Source organism: Drosophila ananassae, chromosome 3R, assembly GCF_017639315.1.
Source record: "Drosophila ananassae strain 14024-0371.13 chromosome 3R, ASM1763931v2, whole genome shotgun sequence".
NCBI classification, from domain to species: Eukaryota; Metazoa; Arthropoda; class Insecta; order Diptera; family Drosophilidae; genus Drosophila; species Drosophila ananassae.
The window spans coordinates 11,519,030-11,538,917 of NC_057930.1; the positions used below are offsets into that span (position 1 = coordinate 11,519,030).

The following is a 19,888-nucleotide window of genomic DNA, read 5'->3' on the forward strand; positions in this document are numbered from 1 at the left end:
AGTGTAATTAATTAATTGGAACATCAAAGAACACCCTACAAAAAAAAAAAAAAAAATCAAATGCGATGCGAAAGTGTGAGCCGAAGTTTTTTTGCCTGCCTGCGCCCCCTTCCTCCCATCCAACTAATATAATTAAAAATGGACCGCCTGTGTGTGTGAGAGTGCGTGTGTTAGTGTGTGTGTCTGTGTTTGCGATGCTCGTTTGTTTGATTGTAATCATCGCCTTGATTATTGCTTGCTCTTTTTTACGTTTTTTTTTATTTTGTCTTCACCTCTGCTCGCCATTTTCTTTCTCCCACCAAAAAGTGGGGAAAAAATTAGTGTTTCCCTTCGATTAATTTCTTCATTTTTTTCGCGTATCGCGCTTTGAATAAATTTTGTGTATGTATTGGTGTGCCGATGCAGTGTTGCCAACATTATTCGCTTGTTCGGGAGATGCAGCGCCGCACATTTTGCACCTGTGCAGGAGATTGCCTCCTGAAATCCTCCTACTCCTACTCCTCCTCTGCACCTCCCCCCACTATTGTCCATCTGCAATAATACAGTTTCTCTGTCGCTGCCGCTGTCGCAGTCGCAATCGTTTCTCTGCTTCCCATTTCTCGCTCTATTCAGATTTTGTTATTGTTGCTACTTGGTAGGCGGTGGAGAGAAATCAAAGACCAAGAGAGATATTCACAAAAAAAAAAAAAAAAAAAAAAAATCAAATGGCAATTGCAATAAAGTGTTAAATAGGTTGCATTGTGATTCATTTTTTAAAAGGTTTTATTTTTAATGCCTTTGTAAGTACGTGTTTAGAACTAATGGGGAAAAAAGGGATATTTCATCTTAAAAAATATTTTAAAAATCTAAATCCGAAATTGTTCTGGTATAAATATAAAAAAATAATATTAAGAACTGCAGTTAATTAATTATTAATTATTATTAAAATACAGTTTCTCTATTTTTTTTTATTTTATTTAAAAAAAAAAACAATTCAAACAGAATCAAACATGTTCTGTCAATATCGAACCCCCCCCATCCAATAGTGATGAGTTGGAGGTGACCAGGTCTGTCACCGTTTACACATGTAGATACTATCAGTGGCGCACCGATCTCATTTCCAGAATCAAGGGGGGTATTGTTTCTTTTTTTGTAAGTCAAGGATGCTATGGGAGGGGTGGGGTGGGGTGGAGTTTGACTTAGGCCACAAAACGGCTTTTCCCCTGCGTACGCCACTGGATACATTGCATATGCAACGGTATCCCCATTTCTTGCTCTTCTTTGATTGCTTTTTGCTCTGCTTTCTGCTGCTGAGGCCTCTGTCAACTCATCAGTCGTCTGCCTCCCTCGTCCCCACGCCACCCGATAGCTGCTTGGACACACGTTTTTCTAGCCGGGCCACTATACCTCTCCCGCTCTCTCTCTCTCTCTCTTTGCCGCTAAGGGAGAGAGCGTAAAATTCATGCGCTTGTCCCTCTGCTCTCGACGCGTCGCGTCGTCTGTGTTGTGTGTGTCTCTTCCTCTTCTACTCGGCGGCTGTAACAATTTTTTTTTCTCCATTTCATCTTATTCTTTTTTTTTTCCACTTCTGCAATTACGATGAAGAAGAAGAAGTAAAGGCAGTGGCAACTTCCAGCAATATCTATCGATTTCTTTGTTTCTTTTCGGCTGCAAAACTCAACGTGCGAGTATATATCATGTTTAATTGTAATTATCGTGCGTCAAGTGAGTGAATGTGTGTGCATGTGTGTGTGTGAGTGAGAGGAGCTGACTGGCTGGCTGGCTGGCTGGTGAAGAAGAAGCAACAGCTTCGCTAAAGTCGCGACGGGAAAACTGCAATTGCAATCGTTGCGCTTTTGTAGTTTTCGCTTCCATTGCTTCCTCTTCAGATTTTTCTTTTTTTCTGCTTCTTACTGTTGTGGCAATTGTGCTACAATTATTATTTCGCATGTGTATCTATACTTGAATTAGCATTGTTGTTGTTCTTGTTCTTGTTGTTGTTGTTGCAATAGCCTTTGTTTCTGTTTGTGTTTCTGTCACTCTTGTCATCTGTCATTCTCCTCGCAAATCGCGAATCGCGCTATGCTTAACTATCGATAACTTGGCTGCGTCCAAAATGATTGCGTGACCAAAAACCGAATCGGAAACCGACATACACCAAAAACACACATAAAAAAAATAAAAAAAAAACTAAAACAGTCCCAGGGAGAACAACCTTTGACGCAAAAAAAACCCTACGAACGAAAAATTAACTGTAAAATTGTGAGAACCGGCGATAATAAACAAGATAAAGTCAAATGGATTAGCAGAGAAAAAAAAAATGGAAAAAAAATAAATAAATAAAATGGTGAGTAATACTATTTTTAGCTTAACTTTACTGATAAGTACATTGTGGCGAAGAGAAACGTGAAATCGCGAGCGATTTACAACAATGGCCAGGCAGAAAATGCTTTTTAGAAATAATTATGTATCTTTAACCAAAAGCAGATACACACGTACATTCATACAATCACTCATACAGACGGCGAGTCGCGGCGAGACGAGCACGCTCACACACACACATACACACACGAACAACGGAATTGAGCGAAAAACTCGCACACAAACACAAGCGAAATAATTTCAATCAACTCTTTTTTTTTCTTCTTTTTTCTTTTTGGTTGGGGGCAACCCGACAGAAGAAGAAGAAGCATCAAAAGCAGCGAAAATAAAAAGCGTCACACGCCCCCGTTGGCCCTCTCTCGCGTGGAGTCTCTCGGCGTCCATCTCACAACCCCCCTTCCCACTCCCCCCACTTGTTAATATGCGAAAGCCGAGTGGCCAGCTCAGTTCTCCACTCCACTCATTGGTTACCGTTGTTGCTGTTGTTGTTACTTTGGGGCTGCGGCGAAAGAAAAAATTAAAGTAATAAAAAAAAAGAAAGAGAAAGAAAATAAAAGTTTTGACGTGCAAATGAGAAAAGTACAAATTACAGTAAAATTTTTGAAAGGCACTGAAAAAAATTAAATATTAATTATAATTGAAATTAAGAAATTGTTATTTAACAATTTTAATTTTTTAATTGATAATATTTTTTGAAGAATATAATTTTTTATCAAAGAGGTTTGGACTGTATTAATCGAAAGAGATGACGGATGGCAGAGGCAGAGACAGACGCTACCAGCGACCAGCAGCAGGAGCAACCATAATATCATCCCATCCATCCCAAAAAACCGAATCAAACCCGACAAACAACACAAGGCACATCACCAACAACAACAACAATAACGACAAAGCCAAACATATGAACGACGACGACCCCAACACACACACACAAACATATATCGAGAAGCACAAACAAGCAAAGATACAGATACAGATACATACAGACAAAAGGCAGCAACAGCAGCGCCACCACGATATGCGAATGCGAATAAAATAGCAACAACAACAACAGCAACTATGCGGCGAATTTGCACGAATCATGCGAATCCCCAATACCCTCAAGCACACACACTTCCACACAGACACAGATACATACAAATACACCTACAAATACACACTTTATTCCATGCATAATACGTGTTGTGTACTTGTCGCCGTAATGTTGTCGCCGCCGCCATCGAAATCGCCATTTCTTTTCTTTATTTCGTTTTCGGATTGCCTCTGGACTGCCTCTTGTTTGCCTCTTTCTCATTTCATCTCATTCCAATCTGTCAATTGTGCTGACTGACCACCCTAACTTCAACTTCAAAGATTCATATTTTCCTTTCAAAAGATACTTTATCTAAGCTCAAGTATCTCATAGTTCGTAGTCGTTTATTTTTTTTTTATATTTTATTTTGAAATATTATTTTGCTATCTCTCGGTTCTCAGTTCATTCGCATTTTTGTTTTGACTGGCTCATCGGCGCCTCCGTTGCCCACTCTCTTTCTATACGAAACAGACGGTCCGTCGCTCTGTCTCTCTGTCGCTTTTGCAGTCACCGCCAGCTGCTACGCTGGCAGCGCTGCCGCCAAAGGCCGGCACACGCACCCCCCTTTTACCCCAGCCCCTCTCCATGACGCCCCTCCCTCACCCGCCGCCGGATTTTCTCCTTCTCATTCGTCTGCCGCAGCACGTGATATACTCGCTTTGCTTTTGTAATTTTGCTTTTCATTCGATGTTTAGCGCACGCTTTGCTTTGCTCTCTGTGTTTTTGTTGTTGTTGTTTTTTTTTTATTTTTATTTTTTTTTTTTCGGTTCAACATTTTTGCTTTTATACACTCGTTTCACTTGTTGGGCTGTTTTTTTTTTCTTCTTTTCTTTACTCTCTCTCTCTCTGCCACTCTACGTCTCTCAGTTTGCCGTGTCGTGTGTTTTCGCCGCTCTCTCGTATTCAGCCGGCATGGTACTCGAGAGCGAAGTACGCTCTGGTTCTCTCATATTTCATGAGCTCTCTCTATGAACTTATTGTTGCTAGATTTTGACAATGGGCACCTCTATATATCCTGTATATTCGATCCGGTTTAGGTCCAGGTGCAAATTTTATACAACCGTTTAACTCGATAATCGGGTCAGGACTTGTATCTGTATCTGTATCTCTGTGTGTGTGGCTTCTCACTTCCCTGTTTTTTTGTTTAGTATTTTGGTAAATTCTAGCGGGAAACATAGCGTCAGTTTTTATTGTCGCAGGCCTTCTTACCTTTACTTTACCTATTCTACATTATCTTTTGTTGCACTCTTTGGCAACACTATTTGCAACGTCATCATGCATCAATGCATGTAGGAGTTAGAGGTGAGCTGATCCGATTAGGTTTTAAAAAGGTATTTGTAAGTAAAGAATTTAGATTTCAAGAAAATTGAAGATAATCTTAAAGATTCTTTAAAACGATTTATTTCAATGTCGTGTGTTAGTTATGTGCTGGAGCTAAAGAGCCTGCGATAGATTCCCCTCCCATCTCTAATGCCATAAATGTACCGTTACACATTCAAAAAAGCTGCGACGTGTTTGTAATTTTTGCCCAGCAAGAGTGTTATTGTTGCTGTTTGCCGCTCTCCGATGGCTTTTGAGAGGGTTTTCGTAGGGGAGAAGTGGCAGTGGCTCTCCGCATGGGTCTTGTTTTTTTTTTTTTCTTTTTTGGCTTTTCCGAAAACTGTGTGTGGCTTTATGCCTTTTTCGCTGTCGTCTGATGCTTCTTCTTCTTTTTCTTCATCTTGAGCCAGAGCTAGAGCTGCCGCTGTTACTTTACCTATTTTATTACCATTTTTATGTACGCGCGTAGTATGTGTGTATGAGTGTATGAGTGGCGCTGCTGCGCCCATCTGTCTCTGCTCTGCTTCTTATATTCCCCCCATCCACCAACCCCCACCCCTTCTCATATATCTGTGCTCTTTGGCGAGTTCCGAGTTGAGTGACGGACTTGGCGGCTATGGGTATGGCTCTGGCTTTTCTTACACAAACCAACTGTACTTTTTAGTTACTGTTAGCGCGGACCCAGCCACTTGACTTGATTGTTATTAAAGCGAGATTCATTCGCTCATACATGTGTCTGCCTATCTATCTATGTATCTGTAAGTGTGTCCATGTATCTGCAGAGTTCTTCGGCTGAACAATCTCTTCATAACAAACACATTTCTAATACACTGTGAAAAGTTACAAGACTATTAGTTTCTTAATTGAAAATAAATGAAAAAAATCATTAAATGTAAAATATTATTTATTATTTTTAAATAGTGTATCTATAAGATACTTTTTTGAAATACTATATTTCAAGCTCTATAGTAATTGTAGCTTCTCTAAAAAAAAAAAATCTAGTGACAAAAGTTTATTCAGACTTGGCCCTAAGAGCGAATTAAAGCCACAAAGCAACTGCCAAAAATTGTGAGCCAACTAAAAACATTAGCCCAAGACCTCAGGTGAATGAACCCTTTTTTTCTCTTCATTTTTTTTGTATTTTTTTTTTTTGTATTTTTATTGCAAAATTTTTAATCATTAGCTTTTTGGAGTAAGTTATTATTCAGGTTTTTGAATTAAACTGCCACTTTTGTTGCAAAGAGAGCCAATCGAAGGGTTAACTTCTTATTTTTTTTTTTATTATTATTTTTATATTTTTTGCAACTGTGGGAAAAAGTGAGTGAACCTGGGAGTGAACCTTTCTGTGAAAAAAATACTTTCATGGCTCATAAAATTATGATTGAAAAAGAAAACAGTAAAAACACAGTGAGAGAAACGGGGGTCCAACTATTAAAATGATTTACAAATATTTTTAAATGAGTTTGAAATGTTCAAGGCACTTTTTGAATCTAATTTTAGAATATTTTCTTGTAAAAGTCAGTCCAGAATTTGAAAAAGTTGTTTAAATAAGCCATATTTTTTCTTATTTTTGAATATTTTTTGGTAAAAGTTTGTCTAGAATTTTAAACCATTGTTTATATAAGACTCTTATATAATTATTATGTAAGAAGTTCAAACCAAGCCAAGAAATTAAAGAAACTTATTTATTTATTGTATTTTTTTAACGTTTTTATTTCAGAAAATAACTAAAAGATAAAACAAAGACAGTTGTAAAAAAAACAAATAGTAAAATAAATAATAATTGTTTAAAAAAGCATGTCCTTTTATACATGTCCTCACTGTACTCTTGGCATAAAGGCAGGCTAATCCCCAAGCAATTTTGTTGCTGGTTCTTGGATGGTGGGGGCAGAGGTAGAGGCGGAGGCAGAGGCAGAGGGCAGTGGCAGAGGCGTCGGCGGCAGTTGGATTGGTGTTTGTTGTTGTTGTCGTCGTTGGGTCACAAAAATGTGGCTCGCGTCGCGTCTTTGTCGTTGGAGCCACTGTGAAATTTGCTTGTCTATTATCACCTTTAATCGATTTTTCGCTTATTTAAAACAAATGTACAGTTGTGCGCAGCGACAGAGGCAGACAGAGACGCGGCAGAGCACCATAGACACACCATAGACACAAAAAGAGAAAAAGAGAGGTGGCGAGTAAAGTATAATTTCACAATTTTTCAAATGTATCTGCTTTGCTTACACAAACAAACACCAACAAACATATGCATATTACTATAGCTTTTTTAGTTTATTGTTTTTGCAATTACTTTGGCTGATTTGTTTTTGTAAAAAAAAAAATACAAAAAAAACTAAAGCAGAAGAAGCAAGTCAAGAAATGAAAACTAAAGCGAAGCGAGGAAAGAAAAAAAAAATGCGACACACACACTCACTGATAGATATCTGCCAGATATACAAAAGTAAAGTCTGGCCACACACCATAGAGCGTGAGAGAGGGGTGAGGGGAGGGAGGGGGCGGCATACACTCGCACAGATGTACATACCACTCGCCTAATAATAATGGCAAGAGCTGAAACTAAATAAATAAATAGCTGAAATTGCAAAGCGAAATGTAATTGATTACGGCTACGGGTATGGCTACGGCTACGGCAAAGTCAGCCAGAGCTGCTAGCTGCCAGCGAGAGGGCACTGTGAGAAATTGTTAGGAGAAATTTTGTATTTAAATATTATAAACAAACTACCTAAAAAGTCAAATAAAAGTTTGAATTTTTTCAAGTTTTTGTAGTTTTACTGAGAGAAAAAGTTATTTCTTAAATAAATATAATAATGTAAATACAATAAATAAATAATAAACATAAAAATATAAAAAACTTCAAATAAAAGTTTTAAAGTTTCACTGAGAGAAATTATTAAGAGAAAATAACATGTCTAAAATAATATAATAATAATAAATATAAAACTTTAAAAGTTTAAAAATGTCTACTTCAAGTTTCTTTGATTTTCCCAATTATTATTAATTTTATTTATATTATTATTGTATTATTTTTATTTTTTAATTATTATTGTATTGAAATAAAATTTACTTATTATCTTTAGATAGATAGATTGTAAATAAATTACAGGAAGAAAAAACAAAAACAAAATTATTTTTGTAATATTTTTTTTGTTTTTATTGTTTATTATTATTTTATAATTTTGTTTTTTCTTATTTTATTATTGTCTTTATTTATATGTATATTTCTTGTATATAATTATTTTTTTATTATTATTTATTTTAATTTTATTACTCATTAATTACCGTTTTAATTCATAAACCTTTTCTCTCTGTGTACTAACAACAGAGACGGTGACAACTGACTAAATGATTGTCCAATGAGCGCGAACGACTCACAGTTAGGGGGGCTATAAGTTAGGCCCGGGGGGGTGATCCGAGGAGGGTGGTTAGTGGGTGGCTTCGGTGGGGTGTTGGAGCTGTAAGCTCACCGCTGCTTAGTCCATGTCAACCACTCTACTATACTCCACATAACTTGTACTGATGATGTGCCATAGTATCTGAGTGTGTGTGGAGAGTGCGATTGTATCTGTGCGAGTTATAACTGTACTATAGAGCAGAGGCAGCGGCAGAGGCAGAGGCAGAGGCAGAAGCAGTGGCAGCGACAGCGATTTTCGGTTGTGTGCAAGTGCATACCACCTCCTCTATGTACTCTCGGCAGTAGTTTTGTGTCTATATCTCTCCACTTTCCATTTGCTTGCAAAAGTATAAAACAGACACCACACCTTGCCATGCCACCACCCTACCATTCCCCCCTCCCTCTCCCACTCTATTTGCATATCTTTTGGACTCGCGCAGCTTCCACCAACAACAAAAATAACAATAACAATAAGAGTACTAAAAACAACAACCAGTCAGTCAACCCACCCGCATTTTTTATGGTTTCTGCTCGCCTTTTTGCTCTCCAGTAGTGGCTCAGCTCAGCGCTTTTCCCGCTTTTCCTCGCTTTTGCCCTCACTGCTACTTTAGATTTTCGGCCAAAAAGCAGCCACTCTGACGGAGACAATGCGAAAAATCGATAGAGTTTCCATTGTTTTTTGCCACTGTCCTGAAGATTTTTCACTCAAACCACCACCCACAGACCACCACTCCATCCCACAAACCTGCCACCATTCCACCATCTTGCCATTTGAAAAGAAAAGGCAAGCATTTTTGGTACAAAAGTATATCATTAATTATATTTTATAGCTTTTTAAGACTTAAAGATATGGGTTTTCTGGAAGCTCAACCCTTTTGGGGGGTCAAACTGTACGTTCTATGTGGCAATCTTAGAAATTCATAAGCGTATAGCTTTTCCCCTTAAAAGTTGAAGCAAAGTCAACAAATCTCAACTAAAGTGTTTTAGAATTAAAATTAATAAGAATCTATAACAATTATTATATTTTAATTACTTTTCTATTCATTTCTTATCTTTGCAGATCTCTTTTCCTTAAAATACGCTCAAAAGACAGTCTCCTCGGCTTGGAAATTAATTATTAAATTCCCTTCTAACTACTATTACTAACCTAGTTCCTATATCCTTTTTTTTTTAGCTGTGAGCGAATGTGTTTCACTGCGATTATGTCAAAGATCCATGAAGGCCATGACGGGACACAAATGACCTTACCATATGAAAGCAACAAGAAGACGTTAAATTGCACACCAGTTGTAATTAAGTTTAGTAGTTAGAACCCATAATTAACTAAAAATATAATATATAATATAACCATAATTGATTGGGCAAAAAAAAAAAGAGAGAGACTAAAGCCAAGAGATCGATTCCACGACACTTTCCAGAGTCGTTTTGTAAGCAACAACCCCCTTGTCCGCATCCGGTATCCGGTTTCCGGCTCATATATCCGGGGCTCTGGTCTACCTTTTTGACATTTTCTGACAACGGCCACGCGCAGAGAGCAGCATCAAAATTAAGCCAATAGACGTGGAAATCTAAAACGCAGCGGCGTGTCGCGTCCTTCGACACGGACGTAACGGACATTTCTGTGTGCGCTGCGTTTCAAAAATCTGATGGATGGAAATGCACAAAATATGTTTCACGGAAATCACCAAGGGTGAGTTAACAGTCACCCCAAAAAAGTGACACCAAAAAGGGGTAACAGGGAGGATGGTATCTAATGGGATAATTTACTCTTTAAAAGGATTAAAAATAAACTCCCTTTTTATTAATATTTTTTATTTATTTTATTCCCTCATAGAGATCCCTATTACCGTTACGATGCAGCGGCAGCCGCAGCAGCAGCAGCGGCGGCTAATCCACGGGCCATGGGTCCGCCCGGTGGCTACCCGCCCCGTCACCGCGCCCCCCACCCGCTACAGCAACAGCCCCAATACCCATCGTACCAGCCAACGGCGGAGAATCTGTACGGGCTGGGGGCCGCCGATCATCAGGCAGCCATGGGACTCGGTGTTGGAGTCGGTGTCGGTGTCGGCGTCGGTGTTGGCGGAATGGGTGATCTAAGCGGTTGGGGTGCAGCACCAACCGGTGTACCTGGACAGGCGGCGGCGTATCCGGGCGCTGGTCTAGGGGCCTATGGTCATCCGCAGGCAGCTCCACCGGCGCAGCAGCAGCGCCAGAGCAACGCCAGCGCCTATCGGCAACACATGCCCGCCTACGGACAACAGGAACAGCAGAAGCTAGCCCCCTATGGTGCCCAGCAGGTAAGAGAATGGTGTTTGGAAGCATATCAGTAGTTTTAATTGAATCTCAATAGCAGGGCATGATGGCGGGCTACGGATCACAGCAGCCACCGACGCCACAGCAACAGCAGCAGGTGCAGGCGCAGCAGCAAGCACAGCAAGTGCAGCAGCAGCAGGCGCAGCAAGTGCAACAGCAGCAGCAGAGTCAGCAGCAGGCTCGACTGCCGCAGCATTATCCTCAGGCGCCGGGACAGCATCCACTGTATCCCGGTGTGGGAGCACCTGCAGTCCAAGCCGGACAACCGCCCACGCCCCAGGGCTATGCTCACAGTCCCTACGGCAGCCCCATGCAGCATCAGCCGGGAAGAGGAGCTCCGCAGCATGTGGGTTATGGGCATTCGGGCCTGGATCCAAATCAGGCATCTGCCTACGGGCAACATGTTCCAGGGGCAGCTCCGCCCGGCCACCATCAGCAGCAGCTGGGTGCCCATCAGCAGCAGCAACTGCAGTCGCAGCAGCAGGCGCAGCAGGTGCAGCAGCAGGCACAACAGCAGCAACAGCAGCCACACGTGTCGCTGATGCAACAGCAGTTGCCGGGTGCCGGTCTGCCCCCACCGCACATGGGCATGCCCCCCAGCTACGGCAGCCACCACCAGCAGCAGCAGCAGCAAGTCCAGCAGCAGCAGCAGCAGGCGCAGCAACAGCAAGTCCAGCAGCAACAGGCACAACAGCAACAGCAGCAGGCTGCTCCGCCCTACATGTCCAAGCAGGCGGCTGCCCAGTTGAACTCCTCGCCCCAGTACCGTGCCCCCTTCCCCCAGCTTTCGCCACAAATGTCGCCCCGCCCGCCGACCATGTCGCCGCATCCCCAGATGTCACCGCGACCGGTGGGCGTGTCGCCCGCGAAGCCACCAGCTCCCCAACAAGCGCAGGCCCAGCAACAGGTGGTGCAACAGCCGCAACAGCCCAGCCAGCACAGTATCCAGGGCATGGTGGGATTGCCGTCGCCACGCCCCCAGCCACCGTCCAGCGGTGCTGTGGGAGGGGCAGTGGGTTCTGGGTCGAAGGTTCCACCGCCAGTGGCGGCTCCCGTCAATACATTGCAGGTAAGATAAGGCATGCACCATGTTGCAAGTTGGGATTTTAATGGAAATTTCCAATTCCAGGCCCTCGAACAAATGGTGATGCCCACACAGGCTCACGGTCTACCGCCCATGGACTACCCCTCGGCGTACAGGAGCGCTGTGGGTCCTAGGATGCCTGCCTCGCCGCAGCAACAGCAGCAGCAGCAACACCACCAGCAGTGGGGCAGCCAGCACATGGCCGCCATGCAGCAGCAGCAGCAGGCGGCGGCGGCCCAACAGCAGCAGCAGCAAGCCCAGCAGCAGGCGGCGGCCCAACAACAACAGCAGCAACAGCAAGCAGCGCCGCAACAGCAGCAGGCAGCCATGCTGCAGGCACAGCAGCAACATCACCAGCAACAGATGAGCATGTACGGCCAGGCGATGGGGCAGCAACAGCAACAGCAACCCCAAGCCCCGCAACAGGTTGTGCCACCAGTGGCGGCTCAACAGCAACCTCCGCAACAACAGCAGCAACAGCAACAACAGCAGCAGCAGCAACAACACCAACAGCAGCAACAGCAATCGCTTAACGATCAGCTGCAACACTCCATCAACGACATTGTCGGGGGAGGCAACAGCTCCGGATCAACCACCAGCAGCCAGAGCAGTCAGCAGCAGCAGCAGCAACTGCAGCAGAGCCTGCCGAGCATGCATCACTTGATCCAGCCCACTCTGGAGGCTACCCAGCAGACGCAAGCTGCACAGCAACAGCAACAGCAGCAGCAACCGCAGGCGGCGTTGACATCGCCGCACCACCAGCAACTGCAGCACCAGTCGCCGATACATCAGCAGCAGTCGCCCCACCACCAGCAACAACACACCTTGCCCAGCTACAACCAATCCCAACAGCAGTTCGATCCATTTGCGAACATTCTGGGAGACAATCAGCCACCGGCAGCGCAACATGTCAGTTCGCCGGCTCATGTTAGCTCCCCGATACCCGCTCAAATGCAACAGCAACAGAGCCAGCAGCAACAGCAGCAGCAGCAACAAGTGCCGCCGGCTCAGCAACAACAGCAGGCCCAGGTGCCGCAACAGCAGCAGCAGCAGCCGCCACAGCCCACAACACCGTCTCATCATCTGAGCAGTATCCTGAACGAAACGGCCAACTCCAATGATTCCTCAACGCTGGCGGTGGCTGCCAACGACAGCAACAACAGCAGCAGCAACAGCAGCACCAACAGCATCGTCAACAACCAGCCCACTTCGGTGCACGACAGCAACTCCCAGAGCAGCATCAACAGCAGCAGCAACAACCAGCAACAGCTGCTGATGGACAACACCAACTCGCACGGTGGGAACTCTGAGAGTGCGCAGCATGTCGGCGTGGATGTTGGACTCTTCGACAACAACTCCATGTCCTCCAACTCGGCAGCTGTGGCGGCGGTCGCTTCCAATGCCTCTGCTGCTGCAGCCGCTCTGCTGGACAGCAACTCGCAGTCCTCGAATGCCGAGTTCGAGAAGAATCAGAGTGAAAGCGATGGTCTGGGACTGGGGGGAGTCGTGGCCAGCGAGCCAGAGCTGCCGCAGGATGAGTCGAGTATCTCCAAGACCCAGGAGACCAGTCTGAGCACGGAACTGCCGGCTGTCCAGGAGGAACAGCTGGAGAAGCCCAGCGACGATGTGGAGCAGACGCAGATCAGTCAGCCGCTGGGCGACATGAATACCTCCCTTTCCGAAGACGCGAAGAGCGCCGACGAGGTGGGCGAGGATAAGTCAGGAGCAGTGCCTCCGATGGAGCCTCCACCGCCACAGCAGCAACAGATGCCCCCTCACTATCCCATGGCTCCGGGCTATGATGGTCAGAACCAGGGCCATATGCCACCCATGATGCCTCCCTATGGCGGAGCACCGGGCATGTATCCACCTTATCCTATGCTCCACCAGCAGGAGATTGCTGCCCTCCAGCAGCAGATCCAGGAGATATACTGCATGCCGCCGGGACACGAGCACCAGCACCAGGAGAAGCTTATGCGGCTGCAGGAGCGACTAAATCTCCTCCAGCAGCACGAGGTCAACGACCAGTGCGCCGGCGGTGGACCGCAGTGTGTGCTGTTCCAGTCGATGCCGCCCATGTACGGCAGCAATCCGCTCCACAACCAGCAGATGGTGGAGAGTCCCCAGGTCTCGAGCACCACTGGACGGGGACGGGGCAAGGGAGCCAACAAGCCGAGGAAGCCGCGTGCCAAGAAGGGTGAGAAAGTGGCGGCGGTCGGCCAGGACTTGATGGACATCAGTAGCAACGTGGTGGTGGGACAAGCCAACGCTACTCAGAGCATTCCCACCACCCAGCTGCCAGTATCAGAGGACTGTGTGACCCAAGGAGCCGGCGATACCAGCGTGGTGGGCATGCTGGAGTACAGCGAAGGAATGGGCGATCTCTCGCAGGACGTCCATTCCGCCAACGAGCTCGACACCTCCACCGATGGCAGCGGCAAAAAGAAGAAGCCCCGCAAGCCACGGATACCCAAGGATCCGAATAAGCCGCCGCGCGACAGGACGCCCAAGTCCAAAAAGCCCAAGGACCCTAATGATCCCAACTCCACAGACTCGCCAGCTCCAACCTCCAAGAAGCGAGCCAGTACCAGCAAGAAGAGCAAGAAACAGTACGGAGACGATGGCGCCGAGCAAACTGGCGAGGGCAGCGAAGTGGAGGACAACAAGCCACTGGTGCCCAAGGCAGAGTCCGCCGATGGAGAGGCCGAGACCACTTCCGCGGTGGTTGGCGTGGACGGAGAGTCGCCGGACTATGACGACATACCGGTCTCGAAGATTCCACGAAGTGCCAATGAGGAGGAGAAGGAGCCCGAGGCGGGCGATGAAACGGTGGACTCTGTGCCAGACTCTGCCGGAGATGCAGCTTCGACGCCGAGTCGCAGGGACCGAAAGAGGTCCACCGCCAGGAGTCGTCGCAATGCCAACTCGGAGGAGGGTGGCAGTGCGCGCCGGAATCGCGGATCGCTTTCCGCGAAGGCGCTGAAGAAGCGCAGGAATCGCGGCCGCATCGTCCCCGAATCCGATGGCGAGGACGACACTTTGGACAGAACACCTCCGCCATCGCCGCCACCAGACTCCGAGCTGGATTCGAACAAGAGGCGGTCGTCCAGGAACACGCAGCGCAAGAAGTACATCGACGACGTGATGCTACGGTTCTCGGACGACGAGAACTCTCTGTTGGTGGCCTCTCCGGTCAAGAAGGAGAAGAAGTCTTCGGCCAATACTGCCAACTCTAATGCTGGCAGTGATGCGGAGAAAACCGAGCCACAATCTGGAGCCGAGGGAGAAGCTGGTGGCCAGGAGGCTGGCGAAGATAAGTCCAATATTGCCATGGACGAGAGTAGCCAGTTGGAGGCCAGTTCCAGCACATCGGCAGCTGCTGCAGCGGCGGCTGAGAAGGAGCGCCAGAGCTCCACCGATGCCGCCAACGCAGCCATGTCCTCCAAGCCCAACTACGTGTACATCAACACTGGCGACGAGGACAGCATGGTGGTGCAGTACGTCCTCGCCGTGCGGATGGGAAAACGCGAACTGATCCCGGAGAAACCAAAGGAAAAGACTCCAGAGCCCAAGGAGGAAAAGGAGGAGGAGAAACCAGAGGAGCCGGAAAAGTCTGACGATGGCGAGGAGAAGCCGAAGGCCGAAGGCGAAGACGGAGAAGCCCCGGAAGGGGAATCCAAGCCCGAGGAGAGCAAATTGGAAACAGAATCCTCCGGAATGGAGGTCGACAAAGAGGAAACGCCAGCGGAGAACGAGAAGTCGGAAGAGGACGACACCTCCTCGCCAAAGAAGGAGGAGGAGATGGAGGTGGATGAGCCGGCTGAGAAGGAAGCCAAGCCGGAGGAGCAAGCTGAAGACGACAAGACTGAAGCGAAATCAGAGACCAATGAAGAGGAGAAATCTTCCGACGTAGAAACTGCTGAGGAGGCCAAGGAAACGGAGTCTCCTGAGGAGAAAATGGAGGTGGACGAAACCCCGGGCTCTCCCAAACCAAAAGAGGAATCTAACAGCGAAGAAAAGTCTTCCGAAGAAACCGAAGAGGAGAAGAAAGATGAAGAATCCGCCGAAAAGGAAGAGGAGAAGGAAGAATCCAAAGAGGGCGACGAAACAGAGAAGAAGGAGGAGGCCGAGAAGGAGAACAAACCCGAGCCCGTCTACATCGATGTGGAGGAGTACTTCGTCAAGTATCGCAACTTCAGCTACCTCCACTGCGAGTGGCGGACGGAGGAGGAGCTCCTCAAGGGCGACCGTCGGGTGGCTGCCAAGATACGTCGCTTCCAGCAGAAGCAGTCCCAGCAGCTGAACATCTTTGAGAACATCGAGGAGGAGCCCTTCAATCCCGACTTCACTGAGGTAGACCGTGTCCTGGACATGTCGGTGCACACGGACGAGAACAGTGGCGAGACCACCAAGCATTACCTGGTCAAGTGGAAGTCCCTGCCCTACGAGGACTGCACCTGGGAGTTGGAGGAGGACGTCGACAACGACAAGATCGAGCAGTATCTCCGCTTCAACAAGATTCCCATGCGCTGCGAGTGGAAGAGCAAGAAGCGTCCGCATCCCGAGCAATGGAAGAAGCTGGAGAAGACTCCAGTCTACAAGGCTGGCAACAGTCTGCGACCCTACCAGCTGGAGGGTCTCAACTGGCTGAAGTTCTCCTGGTACAACACGCACAACTGCATCCTGGCCGATGAAATGGGTCTCGGCAAGACCATCCAGAGTCTGACGTTCGTCCACTCGGTGTATGAGTACGGAATCCGAGGACCCTTCCTGGTAATAGCTCCCCTGTCCACCATTCCCAACTGGCAGCGCGAGTTCGAGGGCTGGACCGACATGAACGTGGTGGTGTACCACGGCTCGGTGACCAGCAAACAGATGATCCAGGACTACGAGTTCTACTACAAGACAGAGACCGGCAAGGTCCTCAAGGAGCCCATCAAGTTCAATGTCCTGATCACCACTTTCGAAATGATTGTGACGGACTACATGGACCTGAAGGCCTTTAACTGGCGCCTCTGTGTGATTGACGAGGCGCATCGCCTCAAGAACCGGAACTGCAAACTGCTCGAGGGCCTCAGGCAGTTGAATTTGGAGCACCGAGTCCTTCTGTCGGGCACTCCCCTGCAGAACAACATCAGCGAGCTGTTCTCGCTGCTGAATTTCCTGGAGCCCTCGCAGTTCTCCTCCCAGGAGGAGTTCATGTCCGAGTTTGGAAGTCTCCGCACCGAGGAGGAGGTCAACAAGCTCCAGGCACTCCTCAAGCCAATGATGCTGCGTCGTCTGAAGGACGATGTGGAGAAGAGTCTGGCGCCCAAGGAGGAGACCATCATCGAAGTGGAGCTGACGAACATTCAGAAGAAGTACTACCGTGGTATCCTGGAGCAGAACTTCAGTTTCCTAAAGAAGGGAACCACCTCCGCCAATATCCCCAACCTGATGAACACCATGATGGAGCTGAGGAAGTGCTGCATCCATCCCTATCTCCTCAACGGAGCCGAGGAGCAGATCCAGTACGACTTCAAGGCGCAGCACGGCGAGGATCCGGAGTCCTACTACAAGAACCTGATTCTCTCGGCGGGAAAAATGGTTCTGATTGACAAGTTGCTGCCCAAGCTGAAGGCGAACGGACACCGGGTGCTGATCTTCAGTCAGATGGTCAGGTGCCTGGACATCCTGGAGGACTATCTGGTGTACAGGAAGTATCCCTTCGAGCGGATCGATGGTCGCATTCGCGGCAACTTGCGACAGGAGGCCATTGATCGCTACTCCAAGCCCGGATCAGACCGATTTGTGTTCCTGCTCTGCACGAAGGCAGGAGGATTGGGCATCAACCTGACGGCCGCCGACACGGTCATCATCTACGACTCCGACTGGAATCCCCAGAACGATCTGCAGGCCCAGGCCAGATGCCATCGTATTGGTCAGCGGAAAATGGTCAAGATCTACCGACTGCTCTGCAGGAACACCTACGAACGCGAGATGTTCGACAAGGCATCCATGAAGCTCGGACTCGACAAGGCCGTCCTCCAGTCCATGAACACGCAGGGCTCCAAGGACGGCAACAACAAGCAGCTGTCCAAGAAGGAGATCGAGGATCTGCTCAAGAAGGGCGCCTACGGAGCCGTCATGGATGACGACAACGCCGGCGACAAGTTCTGCGAGGAGGACATCGATTCCATCCTCAAGCGGCGCACTCAGGTCATCACCATGGAGTCGGAGAAGGGCTCCACCTTCTCGAAGGCCTCATTCGCCGCCTCCGGCAACCGTTCGGACATCACCATTGACGATCCCGATTTCTGGACCAAGTGGGCCAAGAAGGTGGACATCGATCCGGATGCTTGCGAGCGGGATGAGACCGAGGACCTGGTCCTATCCGAGCCCAGAAGGCGCACCCAGATCAAGCGCTACGGCCACGAGGACGTCATGGAGATCAACTCGGAGGACTCGTCGAATGAAAACAGCGACGAAGAGGGAGGAATTGGTGAGTGATTCGATAAGTCTTGGGAATCCTGGACAGAAATGTAATGCCTTTTAATCCTTCAGGTCTCCGTTCCCGTCGCCGCAAGGAGAAGCGAGATCGGAATCGCGAAAAGAAGGGCCATGATGAGTACATTCCACGAGAACGCGACGCCCTGGCCGCTCTGGGACTGGAGGAGATCCAGTATGGCAACTGGGCCAAGTCCGAGTGCTTCAAGGTGGAGAAGGGACTGCTGTCCTTCGGGTGAGTTCTTCTTAATTGCTTTATTGAGTTTGAAACAAGAAATATATTATAATTTTTGGAATAATTGCAATCTGGAATCCTTAGTAGTCCTGCATTCGGTTGCGCCGGCGAATGGCGTTGTTTAGCTTCATGTTGAGGATGTAGATCTTGCGCTGCAGCATCTTCTCCTCCTTCTCCAGGTTGTGGGCCTCCTCCTTGCGCTCGATGTACTCACTGACGCTCGGAGCCTCGTACTCCTGCAGCTGGGCCTTCAGCTCATCGAGAGTGACATAGTCCTTGGCGTTGTGCGACTGAACGGCGGCCACCTCCTTCTCCAGCTTCTGAATGGCTCGGGTGACTTCCTCCGTGCGGTTCAGGACATTACGCATCTCGGCCTCCAGGTTCATCATGGCCTGCTTCTCCTCGGTCATGGCCAGCGATGTCTTGCCTGTGACTCCCTTCAGGCCCGCCATGTGGATGTTCTTCTCCTCCAGCTGGTTGACCAGCTCCGTTCGCTTGATGATCAGCTTCTCAAAGTCCACAGCCGTTAGGATGCCGCTGAGATCCGATTTGGTGATCAGATCGGCACGGTGCTGCTGGCAGGTCTCCTGCAGCGACACAATGGTCAGCTTCATGGTGCCCAGCAGGGCCCGGGCGTTCTTGAACCAGTTTGTGGTGAACTTGCGCAGCTTCCGCTCGATCTGCCGCTCGGTGGCCGACTCCAGGAAGGCAATGTCGTTCTCGTCCCGCATAAAGTGCAGCATGAAGTTGTTTTCCGTTTCAATGGTTTCCTCGCTGCGATAGCGCAGCTCCTCAATTTTGGCCCGCAGCTGCTTCACCTCGGTCATGGCTGGAAGGATACAGATAGAACCATAACCATCTCATACTCCCTTTTGCATCCTTACCATTCCTCTCGATATCTGAGACCCGCTTCTCCACCTCGGCCGCCCTCTTCTCGGCCATCTCCGCCTTGGCCTTAAAGTTCAGCTTGTAGTCCATGCCGCGACGCTTCTCCGTCAGGACACCGGCTGATCCCAACCCGACCAGTTGGTTGGCTGACATGGGAATCGAGCGCTTGGAACTGGAGTGCCGGCTACTGGCCACATGGCTTCCCGAATTCCTCTTAGTCTGCAAGCGGCGGAGTATGGAAGTGCGACGCTGTCGCAATCCCAACAACAGCTTGGGATCGTTCTTCTCGAGAAACTCAACCATGATGTGGTTCTCCAGCCGGAGAGTGGCCACATCATTGTGCACCTGCTCGACGGTGCGCAGCATGTCCAGGGCATCTAACCCAGCCAGTCGAATCTCCTTTTCCTCCTCCGAGAAGTTGCGAAAGTCCTCCAAGTAGAACTTGTAGATGATGGCCACGATGTCCACCTCCTGCTGGGGCGTGTACTCGAAGAAGGCCGACTTGCTGACATGCGACTTCATGGAGCGCATCGAGCGCCGGCTATAGTTCTCTTTAATACTGTGTTCCGACATGGTTTTCCGCCGTGGATTTTAATTATTTTTTAAATCAAAGAATAGTTCTTGTTTCGTTTTATGTTTTCAATGGAATTTGTATTATTTTTGGAGAGTTGGGAAGCGGGAAACCAAATGTAATGGGTGACTAGATGGGTTAAGATCCTTAACAAAATAAATGTTATATTT

The 19,888-nt window shown here is 47.9% G+C and overlaps 2 protein-coding genes across 19 annotated transcripts in view; one reads left to right on the forward strand and one right to left on the reverse strand.

Annotated features, from left to right (window-relative positions):
• Positions 1 to 19,888, forward strand: part of LOC6507136 (chromodomain-helicase-DNA-binding protein 7) — a 45,282-nt gene that overhangs the window by 519 nt on the left and 24,875 nt on the right. For 11 of the 18 annotated variants that reach the window (XM_044716337.1, XM_044716344.1, XM_044716335.1 and 8 more), the window contains exons 2-6: positions 9,316 to 9,831; positions 9,976 to 10,438; positions 10,492 to 11,523; positions 11,584 to 18,019; positions 18,082 to 18,259. In XM_044716337.1, coding sequence (XP_044572272.1) covers positions 9,788 to 9,831; positions 9,976 to 10,438; positions 10,492 to 11,523; positions 11,584 to 18,019; positions 18,082 to 18,259 — 8,153 coding nt within the window. In that variant the 5' untranslated portion in view covers positions 9,316 to 9,787. Of the gene's footprint in view, positions 1 to 3; positions 1,705 to 2,178; positions 2,327 to 9,201; positions 9,832 to 9,975; positions 10,439 to 10,491; positions 11,524 to 11,583; positions 18,020 to 18,081; positions 18,260 to 19,888 lie in introns of those variants that run through there. The other 7 variants (XM_044716340.1, XM_032455084.2, XM_032455090.2 and 4 more) reach the window with 3 other exon arrangements.
• Positions 18,265 to 19,819, reverse strand: LOC6503447. Its single transcript, XM_001965280.4, has 2 exons — positions 19,144 to 19,819; positions 18,265 to 19,088 (listed from the first exon to the last, which is right to left on the reverse strand). Exons 1-2 carry the CDS (start codon positions 19,718 to 19,720, stop codon positions 18,340 to 18,342), a joined length of 1,326 nt encoding a protein of 441 aa, XP_001965316.1. The 5' UTR covers positions 19,721 to 19,819; the 3' UTR covers positions 18,265 to 18,339.